The sequence below is a fragment of the Haemorhous mexicanus genome, chromosome 23, assembly GCF_027477595.1.
Source record: "Haemorhous mexicanus isolate bHaeMex1 chromosome 23, bHaeMex1.pri, whole genome shotgun sequence".
Lineage (NCBI taxonomy): Eukaryota > Metazoa > Chordata > Aves > Passeriformes > Fringillidae > Haemorhous > Haemorhous mexicanus.
Window position 1 is genome coordinate 5,159,791 of NC_082363.1, and position 15,731 is coordinate 5,175,521.

Below are 15,731 nucleotides of genomic sequence, written 5' to 3' on the forward strand. Positions count from 1 at the left end.
AATTCTGTTTGTTTATTGAAAAGTTCCACACTTGATCATTTTGCACTTCCCACCACAGCATAGGCAGCTCTCCAAATTACCAGCTTTGTTTGACACTAAATAGTTAACAGGATAAGGAGGGTTTGGTGGTACTGAGAACACTCCTTCTCTTGATTTTTATCAAAATTATTCTGGGCACGGGGTGTTGAAAAAAAAAAATAAAAGGAAAGAAAAAATAGCAAACAAACAAACAAAAAAACCCTCAAGAAACCCAACACTCCCAAAAAAACCTAACAACCAAAACAAACAAAAACCAAATAAACAAACAAGCAAAAGGGAAAGTGGAAATAACCCAGAGGAATCCTGTTCCAGCCTGGGTGGATACAGGGATCTGCTGTGGATGTGAACTTGGGGCAGCAGAAATCAGGCTCTGGCCGTCTAATTTTGCTGCTAAAACAGAATAATTTGGTACAATCACCAAAATATCGTCCCTGCAGAACCACAACAACCACAATCTGGGGTTTTTCTTTCTCAGAGCCCAGCACCACCTCACCTTTCCACTGAGAAAAGGAGTTCTGGAGCAGACAGAGCCTAGGAGGGAGGTTTAACATTCCCAGAGCCACAGCAAGGGATGGAGATGGAGCACAGTGAGAGGGAGAAGTCCATCCCAGAATTACCTCATTAATCAGGGCCCTTCCTAAGAACCAGCCCTATTTCTCTGCTGCAGGGATTTTTATTTATCTGAGCTTCCATATGTTTGTACTTCAGGGGGAAAAGAGCATTAAAAGGGGAGGAAGCAGCTGCTGTGTTCACCCAAAATCAAAAACCCACCCACAGACACATCAGAGCAGCAGAGGGGCTCAAAAACTCAAAACCAGCCTGAGAAAAGGTTCTTTGTGTCCTTGTCTCACCACTAACTCACTCCACAGGCAGCCCACTGAGGATCTGTCCCTCCTGCTCCCTCTGTCCGTGTGTCCAGCTCTGGGCAGGGAAAATTTGGCCTGGGGCATGTCCAGCCAGGACAGGGCTGCACATTTTGCTTTTGTTCCTTTGTTTTCCTCCTTTGGAATTGCCTCCTCTTTGTTTCTACCCAGCCACGTTGCTGATTTCCTCTTTTTAAGTCACTTTCTGAGGTATTGGGAATCCTGACTGGAGTTACCAAATCTCTACAAAATACACCCAAAATCTCTGCATTGCACACACACCTCACATTGGCTGATTAAACACAGACCTGATTTTTTTTCTATCTCCTGTTACTCCTTTTCCCACCCAATATCTGCACCCCAACTAAAAGCAGCAGCTGTCACCCTGATTATTATCAATATATACTAATTATATTCATGGCAATGAGCTGGCCATGAAGATAATTACTATATATCATAAATATATTATTATGTAGATTCTGTTTAGTATTTCAGACTTGATCTGCTCAGATATTTTCCTTCTCAAGGCAGGAGTAGCAACAGCAAAAAATAAAACATTTCCCTTTTAGTGAAGGATATCATCTATTTAGCATTTTTTCCAGTCCCCCTTCAGAATCACAATTATCTCCAACAATCAAGGATCTTCTTTTCAAATACCTCTCCAGCACTAATAAATACAAGGAAAACTGGCTAATGTTATTCTGTATGTGAAAATTTGCTTTGTAATTGAAAAGTCGTGAATGAAACATCTCAATTAACCTCTTTCTTGATAGAGAAATAAATACATTTTAAATATATTTTAATCTGTTGATGGGGAGGGAGTGGGGGGATGTAATTGAGTGGTCCAGATCTTGCTGTCAATTACTTCACTAAGAATGCAGGAAAATTCTCTGTGCATTCCTGGGACTGTTTCTGGGTTACAGGACTAAAGAAGAACAGAAGGATCCTGAGCCAGGGTCTGGATCATGGATCAGGGACTGGATCCTGAATCAGGGACTAGATCACCAGTCAGGGACAGGATCCTGAGTCAGGGTCTGGCTCATGGATCAGGGACTGGATCCTGAATCAGGGACTAGATCACCAGTCAGGGACAGGATCCTGAGTCAGGGACTGGATCCTGAATCAGGGACTTGATCCTGAGTGAGGCACTGGATCACAAGTCAGGCACAGGATCACAAGTCAGGCACAGGATCACAAGTCAGGGTCTGGATCCTGAGTCAAGGGCTAGATCACAAGTCAGGGACACAAATCTCAGCAAAAGGATCCTGAATCAGGGTCTAGCTCACAAGCCAGGCACTGGATCCCGAGTCAGGGACTGGATCCTGAATTAGGGACAGGATCCTGAATTAGGGACAGGATCCTGAGTCAGGGACTGGATCATAAATCAGGGCCTGTATCCTGAGCCAGGGACAGGATCCTGAATTAGGGACAGGATCCCAGGTCAGGGACTGGCCCATAAATCTGGAGGTTTTTGCTCACCCCAGGGCTGATCCATCCCTCGGTCACGTCCCCTGGATGCTGGCACTGCCCAGCAGCCCTGGCCGAGCCCCCCAGCCCGTGCTGGGTGCCAGGGGAGCCCAGCAGCCCCGGGGGGGGTGGTTACCTGCTCGTTGATGTGGCACACAGCCAGGTTCTGCTCGTCGCAGGAGCAGCACGCTCGGATGTACTTCAGCCAGTTCCCAGCCCCGCCCTGGCCGCCGTCCCCGCAGAACTTCTCAGTGCCCAGGGCATCGGGAATCTGCGGGAGAACCGACAGGAAAGGGGTCAGCTGGGCACACATGGCAGCCACGGAGGGGAGAGGGGGAGGAATAGGGTTTGCAGGGCACAACTCCCAACAAGAAATAGAAAGGAGACAGGTAGGGGATGGATGTAATAGATAAAGGGACTGGTGACAAGGATAAAATCAGCTCTCAGCCATTATCTGAAGGTGCTGGCTGGCAGAACCTCCAAGGACACGGCTCAGAGTGGTCCATGAGTAAAAGGTTCAGGAGTACAAATATTCTGGAAAACAGCTCTGGAACCACAGCTCAGGTAACCAAAGCAGGGAACTCCTCCAAACCACACTGATTTTAATGACAAGGTCCTTAACTGCTCATTCTTCACATCATCAGTTTCATCCTTTCATGCAGGATTATTTTTAATTACAAACCTTTCAATAAGCTCTCAAACCGGGTCACAGAGCTGTGAGGTTCTATTTTAAAAATCCCTTTACCCAATGCGCTACTTTCATTTATCTGGGTACAGCCTGAGAAATTCACCGGCCACATCTTTGTGGCTGAAGGTGAGATACAAGTTGGCTGCTGTGAAAAAGAGGAATCCTTCAACATAAAACCCCCTCAGATATTTAAAGTCCAGGTGGGGGGGGGGGGGGGGGGGGGGGGGGAAAGGGTTAATGAAGGGGTTGCAGTCCAAAGAAAGTCACTGGTTTGGCAGGAAGAGACTCTTCCTCTCTTAAGGCAGTGGAGTTTGGTGAGAGAACCAGAGGAGATGCTCAGCACTCCAGAACAACCTTGGCATGATCCAGTTTGCAATCCACTCAAAAAGGCACATTGTGAAAATGACACAGCACACCCTGAAAACAAGGAGAAGCCCTTTGAGTCCCAGCATAGCAAGGCTCTGCTCTGCTCCTAAATGGGCCTCCCTGCTCCAGAAACTCCTTTTTTCCTGAGATTCACATTTCCCTCTACCCCATCCAGCCCCTGTGTCAGTGCAAATTACTTCAGTCATCAAAAGCTCTTAACATGCTTTTACTAGCAATTAATTCTCTCAGAATCTCGTGGGACACGATTATATTTTCCCATCTATTTCAAGACACAGGAAAAAAAAAAAGGAGGGAAATCAAAGGAGAGGAAAAATTAAAGCTCAGCAATGACAGCAACAAGTTGAGGCTAAGGCTGGACTGAGAAACCTCAGAGGGGCAGGTCCAGTTCAGGCTCTGGCTCCAAGTTTTGGACTCCTGGGAGGACCAGGACCTGGCAGAAGCACCAGGACAGCTCCCAGCTCCCTGCACTGTCCCAGCAGACATTTCCTGCTCTCCATCCCCACCACCAACCCTTCCTTCTCCAGCTCCATGGCTGAAAAGGGATGAGGGAAAATCCCACCATTAGTGCTGGGCTTCTTCCTTCCTAACCAGAGCATGGCGCTGGGAGTCACTGAAATGCTGCACTGGGACTGATCTGGTAGGAGAAAAAACCTGGCTGTGCTCAGTTTCTTCATCCCCTGCCTAGGAACACTCAGGGTCATTCACTCATCCCTAGCTAGAGCCTGGAACTTTCCAGACACCCTTGGTCATCTCCTGGCAGCATCAAAGGTCTGAGGTGGGCATTGATGGCATAGGAAGCCAATTCTGTGTTGTTTGGAAGTTTTGTTAAAAAAAACCCAAAAAAACCAACAAAACCCAAAAAAACCCCAACTAACCAACCAAAAAAAAAAAAAACAACAATAAAATTTGTTCTTAATGTGGCTCAACCATTACTGAGTTCACTCAAGCTAAAATATCAATAACTTCTGTTTTATCTCAGGGAGCTACAGGGACACTGAGGCTGCCTAATGCTGGTGGAAGAAAGAGTTTCTCTTGGCTTTTTTGACCTCAAATTGAGCAGCCCAGCCAATCCAGCCCCTCGAGTGGGGACACACCCAGACACCAAGAGACAGCAGCTTCCAGAGAAACACTCTGGAAAACCAAATGAAACAAATCATTGATGCTCAGCTGGTCTGAAGCCACTGAAGAGTTTGGGTAGAGTTTGTGGTGGTTTGAGGAGCCAGCAGCCCACAAACCTCCCAGTGCCAGCAATTGGTGACATCCAGTGGCCCTGGGAACACAAGATGGCAAATCCAGGACACATAAATAAGACCTTTAATTTCACAGCTGTATCTTACAGATGGTCCCTTTCATCTTCTAGAATTGTTTGAGAGGACATTTAGGGCCACTGAGTGGCTTAGGATGGAAGGGACCTTAAGGATCATTTAGTTCCAACCTCCTGCCCTGGGCAGAGAGCTCAGGGAATGTGGAAGAGGTTCTACAGGGACTTCTGTGAACCAGTGAGAAATTTGGTGAGATGATCCATGTTTACTCCTGAAAGAATTTTCTAACAAGGTTGTTGACATAGAAATCAAGAAATAAAGAAGGATAAATAAGAGAAACCTGCAACTGCCTCTTCCAATCAGCACTGTGTTTGTCTTTCCTGACCAATGAGCAAAGTGTAGACTTAGCAGTTTTTTAAGAATGTATGAAAAGCATGCATGCTATAATAAAAATGGTTTTGAAGCTTTCAGAAAATTGTTTTTTTTTTGTATTGTCTGCATCTCAGCTATGACTGGAGAAAGGAAAATTCAGCTCAAATTCGTTTTGCAGGGTCCTGCTCACCAGCTGTGCCTCTGGAGGAGGCTCTGCTGTAGCTCGAAATCACCTGAAACTCTGTGGTTTTATCTGCGTGGGGGCATTAAAACCCAAGCTGGGGGTGTGAAATCTGACAGATCAAAATGAGAGAGAAAGAGGTGCTGTGAGAGCCTGAGAACCTGAGCTGCTGTTCTCACACACCCTCACTGCCCTCCACACACAGAGCCTGGCACCATGGGCCAAAGGCCAAAACAGGGACAGCACCCAGCCACCCCTCATCTGATGTCAACCTTTACCTGCCCAGGAAAACAGGTGTGGATGGTTTGGGATTAAAGCTGCTGCTGAGTCCTGGACAGGGAGGGACTTAGTTCTGGTTTTAACTGTGAATAAACAAATTTCATAGAGCTGGAGAAGCCTGTTTGGATAAGAGCATCCCCAGGTGGGTGGCTGCGAGGAGCTGAGCCTTCCAAGAGTGGGGTGAATCCCTCTGCTGGCACCCAGCAGGACCCTCTGAAAATGGACTAAATGGGGGGATCAGCTGGTTCAGAGTGCTGCAGGACCAGTGCCAGAGGCAGGGCAGCCCCTGGGCCAGCTCAGCCCTCTGTGGCCAACACCTCTAATTAAAGATCAGGTTCACACGCTCACTGATGGTCGCTATCAAAGTTATTTCACAGCTTAACAACACTGCAGCAGTCACCCAGCACTATCTGCAGTATCTGTTCTTTCTTCTGTCAAATGTTCACACACAGAGTAATATTTTAAGTATCTCTTCCCCCTGCCACCCCCAACATGAGAAAACTCCGGAAAAAACAAACTGAAACCTTTTACCACATCTTCTTCCAGTTCAGACCAGAAGGAAATCAGAAATTTCCTCTGGCGAAATTCTGAAAACCAACTGTTTACAAGTCTTTTTCAGTAAGTAAAAAGAAAAAAACCTAAAAAATAAAAAGAAAGTATTCCAGTTTGAAAATGCTCCTGGGATGTTCATGGAACATTGGTTTTTCCCTGTTCTTTTGAAGAACCAAGGGATATCCCATGCGCTAGGACAGGTGGAGAAGGAAAATGGAGGCAAAAAGTTTTGGGAATGGGCAAATTAAAGATCCCAGATTCACTCCACTCCTGGAAGGCTCAGCTCCCCACACCACCCACCTGGGGATGCACTTACCCCAACAGGCATCTCCAGCTCTATGAAATCTGTTTATTCACAGGTAAAACCAGAACTAAGTCCCTCCCTGTCCAGGGTTCAGCAGCAGCTTTAATCCCAAAACCATCCACACCTGTTTTCCTGGACAGGTAAAGGTTGATATCAGATATTTAGCACCAACAGCAAAAAACCCCAGAGATGCCACAGGAAGGAAAAACCCATCAGAAAATGCAGTGTAATTATTAGCAGGAGTCTGACTTGGTGGAGCTGACATGGAATTTCTGCCTGTGCTCTCTGCTCAGGCTGGCTCTGTATCAGTGGAGATGTCTCTCCTGAGAGTAATTTGGCTTAGACATTAAAAGAAGTTGTCAGAGGGAAAAGAGAGGTGAAAAAAAAGGTGGGAAGAGACGGGAGAGGAGAAAACAAAATAAAATCAGTTTATAGTTAGTAATTGGTGCTGGTTTTGCAAGTCTATAACCATCATGTGCTGCTATTCCACTCAATTTTGGGAAGTGCATTTCACGTCTTTAATCCCTTTGGCTCTGAGCATCCTTGCCCCATGGAGCTGGGCTCCCTGCAGGAACAAGATTTGTCCCTTTTTCTTTGTCCCCATGTTAAACCCCAGCAGTCTGGGACAGCCCCTGCCCTGGAGATGTGCTGGAAAAGCAGACTTTCATCTGGCCTGCAGCCTGCAGACACACTCAGAAAGTTAATTATTGTGAGAGCACTTCCTCTGGCCGCTCTTCCATTTCATCCCTCCCACCCCACCAGGATTTCTCCCCGCTCCTTTTTTCATCACTGAACACGCCAAAACTTCAGTTCATCTTTTCTCCTTCTGCTGCAGATGGTGAGTTCAGTCTTTATTTATTAACCCACGGCACCTCCCAGCACTTTTGTCTTCAAATCCAACAGCTCATCTAAGAATTCCCAATTCCCCTTCCCTTCCCTGCCAGTAACAGTGCCATGATTTTGTCTCGTGGAGTTTTCACAGAGCTCTCCTTGCTCTGAAATCCTCCAGCCTCCTCCTCTCCAGTCTATCCCCTCCAAACAAATGCACCTTCACGTTCCCTGGGATTACAGGGCTTTGACTGGCCCTCTGCAGAGACACGGATTTGGGACGCAGAGCCAGAGCTCTGGCTGTGCCTGTGCTTCAGATCCATCCCCAGCCAGCCAAAAGGAAATTGTTGTCATGTTCCAGGGCTCACTTTGCAGCTTCATCTGTGTCTGCTGAGCAGTGCTCGGGGTTTGGATCCAAAAAGCTCCTTGATCTCGCAGAGGCTCCGCTCCATAATTTATTAACATCAGAAATGCTGAGTTATGGGGCAGAAGTTATGGAAAAATCCTCTCGAACGTTTACAATTTTTTTTGCACATCATTTGAGGTTTCCTGCCCCTCTAATTTGTGGGCTCTCTGTTGGGTTGTTTCTTTCACATTTTAATGGGCAGAGTCCAAGGTTTGGCCCCGGCAGAGGTGTGCCGGGGGGCTGGAATGCCTGCGGATCTGTCGTCAGTTGGCTTAATGGATTCCTAGTGTGCATGGAGAAACGGAGCAACCAGGAGTTTGCCATCACTGACCCAGCGTCCTGTTGCTATAACATCCCTCCCCAGAAGCCCGGAGTGTAATAAACCTTCTCATCCCATGGTCACAGAATCTGCCTCTGACAGCTTGGCTGATGTGCACATTTTATTTGGCAGGAGTTGGAGATTTTTTTTCCTTTTTTTTTTTTCCCTCCCTTTTTTTGCTTTAATGACCCACGAGCTGATTTAGAGCAATAAACTGTTGCCATGAAGTTTTGTTGTGTTTCTTTTAAATAAAGGGAAGGGAGGGACTGCTGCAATTTATGACTTTCAGAAGTAACTGAAACAGAAAGTCCATTCTTGCCACGAAATGAAGAGAAAAAGACTTCATCCAGAGAAACACCTCTGTCAGTGTGTAGACATGAAGCCTAGATGAACTCATAAATTCAGCACTCTGCCTGCAATTAAGCAGGCTTCCTGGTGATTTGACAAAGAGTTAATGAGAAACGTGTCAGACGAAAACAGGTCACAGCACTGGGAAGAGCAGCTGAGCCAAACCCAACTTGTCTGCTCAGGGCCACAGGAAAAGCTTGGAGTGTTCTCAGGGACAGCTACTTTGAGTGATGGACAGTAAACTTCTTGTGCAAATGGAAGGTCCTGGCAGCAGCTCCTAGCTCCAAACCCACCAGATGAAGAGGGAAGAGGCTGCAGGGCTCTCACCACCACCCTCTGTGTGATGGTCACACCTCCATCCTCAGCGTGACCCCCTGGGACATGGGCAGTGCAAGCTCTAAGGACTGCAGGATCACAGAGCCCAGTTCATCTCCTGGCTCTGTGAGCAGGATCCTGTCCTCAGGAATTCTCCTCACCACCCCCATCCCATCCCCTCTGCAGACCCTTGGATAACCAAATGAGAAAAATTGTTGATGCTCAGCTGGTCTGAAGCCACTGAAGAGTTTGGGCAGAGTTTGTAGTGGTTTGAGGAACCAGCAGCCCCCAAACCTCCCAGTGGCTTTCCAGCAGCACAGCACAGGACCCACCAGCTCTGTGACAAAACCTCAGTGTACCCAAACACTCTGAATGCTCAGAGGGGAGCAAAACAAATCTTTATGGCTCTCCTCCTGTCAAACAATCATGTTCCTGCTCCTTCCAAACTCGGCCAAGAGCTGGGAACCAGGAACATGAGGAAACTCAGCTGGATTGCACGGGGGCAGTGGGATTGGTGATGCCAGGCAGAGGCAGCTGAGCCCAATGGCACTGTGGAGCCAGGTGACACTGCCAAGGCTGGAGACATTGCTGGCTTTGGTGACAGGGTTGAGTTTGGTGACACTGCCAAGCCTGGAGACATTGCTGGCTTTGGTGACAGGGTTGAGTTTGGTGACACTGCCAAGCCTGGAGACATTGCTGGCTTTGGTGACAGGGTTGAGTTTGGTGACACTGCCAAGCCTGGAAGGGGCTCATGGGGGGCAGAGTGCTGCTCTAGCTGATGAGACAGAGACCAAGACAGGTTTTTAAAAAGCTAGATGGTTTTGAGCTTCCACTCCCACCCAAGCCACACATCTGGAGTGGGAATTTTCCACTGGCGTGTGCGTTTCTGAGCTGCTGCTGGGCTGCTGCATCCTCTGGCTTCACGAAGGGTCTGGAGGAAAACCATCCCAAGGAAGGCTGGTCCTGGGACGTATTTCTGTCACAAGAAATAACCTTCTCATTCTTTTTCCCCCACCACATCTAAAGCACATGAGGAATCACATGAAAGAAGGCTGTTTTCTCCCAAAAGTCCCTGTCCAGCTTCCAAGCAGAGGAGCCTGGATGGCTCACAGGAGCTTGGGAAGCAAGGCTGGGTTTCTGGAGAGTGTTTGAATCCAGCAGAGCCTTTTGAAGGGCTGCCCACTATTAACTGCTCTTCTCTTGCACACCAGCACTGTGAGTACTTCCCGAATGTCTGCTCTGCATCAGGATATAAAGGGCTGGCAAAAGCTGCAGTGGCACTGCTGTGTCCTTCAGGCACTGTAGATTCGCTCCAGCTGAAGGAACATGGGACCTGACCCTATGCACAAAGCCTCAGGAAGAACCAACAGCACAAAGAATCATCCAGGGCACCATTTACATTAAATTTACATTTACACCCATTAAATACCATCTCCAGGAAAGCACCTCCTGCTCTCCACAGCAGAGAGACACCATGGATACATGACAGAGCAATGGGGCACAGAGGAGAAATTAAGAAATCTTAAGAAAAATCCACCCTGGCTCTGCTTTTGCTCCCCTGTACCTATAATTCCTTCTATTCCCATTTTGGAGATGCAGTTTTGCTGCCCAGAAGATTCCCTGAATGAGCCAGGATGCCACAGAAGATGCTGCCAATGCTGATTCCTGCTGATGCAGGAACCCAATCCCCCTTGTTTCTCTCCCCAGTTTTCCTCCTCTCTGAGGGCAATCAGCTCCCCTTGCACAGCAAGATCTCATCACCACGCAGAAAAACACCGAGTAAAGATGTCAAAACAGAAGACAACTTCCAAGCTGATGGCAGGCATTTATCTCAACAAAAGCTCATTTCTCAGCACTAACGTAATTCATACCACACTGATTTAAATTAAACTGTAAACCATAAAAAACTGTCCTCGAATCAGATCCCAGGGCTGCCTCAGATATTGTACACACGAGGCAAGGAAGGGATTTCCAGTTCTTTGTAATATACACACACAAAAACTTTGATGTTTTCCTCCATGCCGAAAGGGTTCAGGACATCCCATTTTTGTATCCTACAGCATTTTGGCTTGTTCCTAAAGAATTGTAATTGTAAAGTTCTAAATAGATGAGGAAAAAATGGGAACTTGGGAGAAATCTTCCTCTGATTAAAAAAAAAAAAAAAAAGACAGAGGCTACCACAGGCAGGAGAATCTCAGGACATTTCACTGCTTTGGGGAGAGGGAGAAGCAGCAGGAGGTGCAGCAGTGCTGAGCTCCCAGGGCTGTTCCCAGGGGTTAAAACAGACAAAAATCACTTGTATCCCAGAGCTTTTGTGGTGATCCAAAAGGCTTTAGGGTCTGATTCCTCTGCTGCTATTTCCAAAGGAAGATGTGGGCTAAAATGGCTCCCTAATGACCGGGTGCCAATTAGCCTGGGGGGAGGAAGAGCAGGGCAGCTCTCCTGGCAGAAGGGAGCGGGCACAGAAGCTGAACAGAACTTTATTGTATGAAGATGGGAACATTTTCTGATGGTAATTTGTCCAAGAGTCCTCTTAGCACTGAGGCACAGCTGCTTCCCTTATCCAGACCCAAAAGGTTCTTCTGCTGTAAGGAAAACACAGCCAACCTTAAAAATAAATTCTGATCAGCTTCTTGAGGTGCATCCTGGCAGTTCCACTGGATCAGGACTGACAGAGGGAGCTCCTGCTTGCTTTAAACAATTTTTTGTTACTCCAGCTTGGTTTTAGTAACGTTTTGGGAACGGAGCTGTGGAACACCACGAGCGTGGAGGCCTCTCCAGGGTGATTTATGGGCAGCACTTGGTGCCAAACCCATCTGCTGCATTTCACACTCTGGCCAAAAAAGCAGCAGAGCCTTCAACTGCCCATTCCTGGTGCTGGTATCAGCTCCAAAGCGTCAGCCTGGAAAAGGCCACTGGTGGTCCCAGCAGGAGAAGACCCCATGAAATGACATTGTCTTATGGTCTCCTCTGAGCCCCTTCCTTGAGAAGAACCCAGACTGTCACCCAAGAGCCCTGGCAAACCCACTGCCTCCCCCTGCAGAGGCTCTGGGATTACACAAGATTGTTAATAACATATGAAACAAACTCCAACAACACTTATTGTTGAATGTGTATGAATTCAGAGAGCTAAGGGTCTTGAAATAGCACCCATTTTCAATTCATTAACAGATTTGGGGGTATATGGCCCAAGTTCAAGTAAGAGGGGACACAGATAAGGTAGGCCATGCCCTGAGGTGTATTTGATGGACACATCTGAGTGTTTCACTCCTGAAACCTGAGAGTGCTGTTCTTAAAGCTTGATACCTGGAGTTACCCTGCAGCCTGCTTCTGGTGGTTGGGCCATGTTTGGACACCTCAGCACAGCACAAGTCAAACTTTCTGCCAGGAATGAAAACTACAGGGAATCAGAAGTGAAGGGAACTTCACTTCAAGGTGTTGAATGTCTGAAGAGGCTGGGAAGGATGTGACTTTCATTCCACGTGTGACTGGTGCCAGTTGCAGCTGTGCAATGACAACCACTGTGTTGGTCTCACTTGTGTCTTCTCCCAGAGCTTCTGCACCTGCTTTAGGTGCTGTTTAAACAAGGACTGACTGCTACCACCACACAGCCACGAAAATAAGGGAATCACCATCAAAAACCTGCCAGAGGTGTGGTTCAGAGTGGCAAGGCAAGCCCCAAGACACACAGGTATCACACTCTTCTAGCACTAATTTTAGGAGGTTAAGAGAAGATGATTATCTCTCCTTACTTTCCCCATCAACATGGATAACAACAACTCAGCAATCCAGAAACACCTCTCCTCCCACTGGCTTTAAAAGTCTTGAGTTTACAGGCCCAAAGGCTTCGTATTCCCAAGGTTTAATCATGACATGACACTTTCAGAAGAGAGACTTACAAAAAATAAAGACAAAACCAAAACCAAAACAAAAAAACCCCAAACAATTTCCCCCAAAACGACAACAAAAACTCCTTGAATTTATAGGCTGAAAGACTACGTATTCCCAAGGTTTAACCATGACCTCACACTTTCAGAACAGAGATAAACAAAGAAACCAAAAACAAAACCAAAAAAACAAACAAAAACTTCTAAACCCCCCCAAAAAACCCCACCCCACATCCCCCAAAAAGCCTTGAATTTACAGGCCCAAAGGCTACGTATTCCCAGGGTTTAACCATGACCTGACACTTTCACAACAGAGATACACAAAACCAAACACAAAACCAAACAATAACAACAACAACAAAAAACCAAACAAAAAAAAAAAACAACCAAAAAAACCCCAAACACCACCCCACCAAAAGAAAAAAAGCCTCGAATTTACAGGCCCAAAGGCTACGTATTCCCAGGGTTTAACTGTGACCTGACACTTTCACAACAGAGATAAACAAACCCAAAAACCAACAAAAAACCAAACAAAAAACAAACCCCCCAAAAAACCAAACCAACCAAACCAAACAAACCCACTAGAAAAAAAGAAAAGGAGGAAAAAAACCCCACCAAAAAGCAGCCCGAGCAGGGCTGTGCCTTCCCCCACGAGCACAGCCGTGCCCCTGACACAGGAAACCCCCCCAGAGGGCCACGCTGGGACGGGGAAGCCCCGTCCTCCTAATCTTTGTTATCAGCAGCAGCTGCTCTCCTGCCCTTCAGAAGGTGTGAAATAGATCAGTTCGAGCTGGGCTGGCACTGAGAAAGAGAACCAGAGGATATTCGAGGTTCAAAACCTTCAAAACCAGCAGCCCTCTCTTTGAGGAGCTCAGGAAACAAAGCAGCCCCGGGGCAGATTTTCTCTCTCAAGGTGCTGCTCACCCCGCAGAGAGCTGAGATGTGTGATCTCCTTAGAGGGATATTTACTGAAAACATGGCCCAGAGAAGGTGCTAAACGAGGCCTGTGGGCCTGGCCCAGAGTCCCACCAGGGCCCTACATCCTGCAGGAGAGCTGGTTTGTCTTAGAAATGTCACCAAGAGTGACAGCAAGAGGCCTTCCCAGCAGGAAGGAAGGGCTGTGAGGGAATCTGGGGGCGCTCAGGGTGTGCTCCCATCAAAAATGAGAGCAAAAGGCCTTCAGAGCACAAAGGAAGGGCTGGCCATTGCTGTGAGGGAATTTGGGGGTGCTCAGGGTGTGCTGTCACCAAAAATGAGAGCAAGAGGCCTTCCCAGCACAAAAAAAGGGGTGTGAGGGAAATTGGGGGTGCTCAGGGTGTGCGCTCACCAAAATTGAGAGTTAGAGGCCTTCCCAGCACAAAGGAAAAGCTGTGAGGGAATTTGGGGATGCTCAGGGTGGGCTTCCACCAAAAGTGAGAGCAAGAGGCCTTCCCAGCATGAAGGAAGAACTGTGAGAAAATTTGGGGGTGCTCAGTGTTTGCTCCCACCAAAATTGAGAGTTAGAGGCCTTCCCAGCACAAAAAAAAAAAAAAGGCTGTGATGGAATTTGGGGGTGCTTAGGGTGTGCTGTCACCAAAAATGAGAGCAAAAGGCCTTCAGAGCACAAAGGAAGGGCTGGCCATTGCTGTGAGGGAATTTGGGGGTGCTCAGGGTGGGCTCCCACCAAAATTAAAAGTTAGAGGCCTTCCCAGCACAAAAAAAAAAAGGGCTGTGAGGGAATTTGGGGTGCTCAGGGTGTGCTCTCATCAAAAATGAGAGCAAGAGGCCTTCCCAGCATGAAGGAAGAGCTGTGAGGGAATTTGGGGGTGCAGGGCAGGAGAGGCACAACCCAAGGCTCAGAGCACCAACCTCCATCTGCTCCCCTTGCCTTGGGCTGCTGGAAGCACAGCAAGGACCTGGGCGGAGGGAGCTGTTCCTCAGTTAAAATTTCCTCTTTGCTGTGGGTTTTTAAAGCATCCAGGCTTATCCCAAACCTTTTGCCTTTGGATATTGGCTGAAGAGTGAGAGCAAGGCCAGAGAAGCAGATTTTCAGGGCACTTCCAGGAAAACTGCTCCCAGAAAATCTGCTTTAGGGTTGGTCTGCCTCCTGAGGGACATGAAGATTATTCACATGATCTAAATCTTGAGCAAGAAATTCTTCAATGTGTAAGCATAACACGCAGTTTGTCTTCAATGTGAGCATCACTGAAGTCAGAACTGGGGACACCAGGGTGGACATTTTGCCTCAGGTTTTCTTCTACGTGAGAAAAGAAGGTTTTGGAGTCAGTTGTCACCTAAAGATATGAAAGACTTTTACAGAAGGGGAGTCCCCCCCACAGCAGCCCGACAGCTGCCTGTGGGTTTAGCAACAGTCTCACTCACAGATACACAAAGTAAATGTGCAAAGTGTTCTGCCCTCAGATTTATGCTGTGAATGTGGTTATTTCCCCCTCCAACACCGTGAGTCACACTTGTAAAGAAATTCTAGGGTGCTCATTTTCCACCAAAATCTCTGAACCAATAATTTTCTGCTGGTTGGATGATGAGACATCCATGAGAGGTTCACAAACCTTCAAGCCAAACCTTGTTCCTTCTTTGCAAATTATGACAAGGAGGGACTGATTAAACGATTTCTCCCTGCAGCTCTGCCCCCCTCTGCAGCTGAAAGCAAAGCAGCATCTTGTCTGACATCACCAAAAGAGCTGAAATCTCAGCCATAAGGAAGTACAAGGGTAAAACTGCACAGTCCCAAGTGCCACTGGGGTGAACTTTACCCCAAGCCAATTCACCTACTTATGAAATGATCCATCCCAGGGAATTGATGCTGATGATAAATCTGCCCTTTGAATTTGCTGAGAAACAACATTTCAAAATCTCCAGCTCAGATCTGATCCAATCTCTGGGTCAAAAGACAGCTGAGCAGGGTGGTGGTGTCGAGATGGAGCCACAGGAGAGCTGTGGAGTGAGGGGGACCCCGATGCCTCTGCTCAGGATGTTTTACTGAGGCAATGCCAGCACATCTGGCTCTCTGACAGCAGGGCGCAAAACAAAGCTGATCTGACACTGCAGACAGCTCACACTGCCCCAGCAGGGCAGGTTTGAGTTAGGGAAATGCTGATAACCTCCACTCAGAGTTCCTTATCTTCTACAGACACCTGTGCCCAGGCTGAGGGACAGCACCCAGCAGCTCCCTTCCCTCCCTGCTCCACATCCTGACCTGGCAGGAGAAGATCTCTGCTCCTTTTAAGTTGGGTT

At 47.5% G+C, this 15,731-nt stretch overlaps 1 protein-coding gene across 3 annotated transcripts in view; it reads right to left on the reverse strand.

Annotated features, from left to right (window-relative positions):
- The window catches only part of PRDM16 (PR/SET domain 16), a 320,553-nt gene that overhangs the window by 50,950 nt on the left and 253,872 nt on the right, over nucleotides 1-15,731 (reverse strand). For all 3 annotated transcript variants that reach the window (XM_059866706.1, XM_059866707.1, XM_059866705.1), the window contains exon 4: nucleotides 2,506-2,640. In XM_059866706.1, the coding sequence (XP_059722689.1) occupies nucleotides 2,506-2,640 (135 nt within the window). The remainder of the gene's footprint in view (nucleotides 1-2,505; nucleotides 2,641-15,731) is intronic.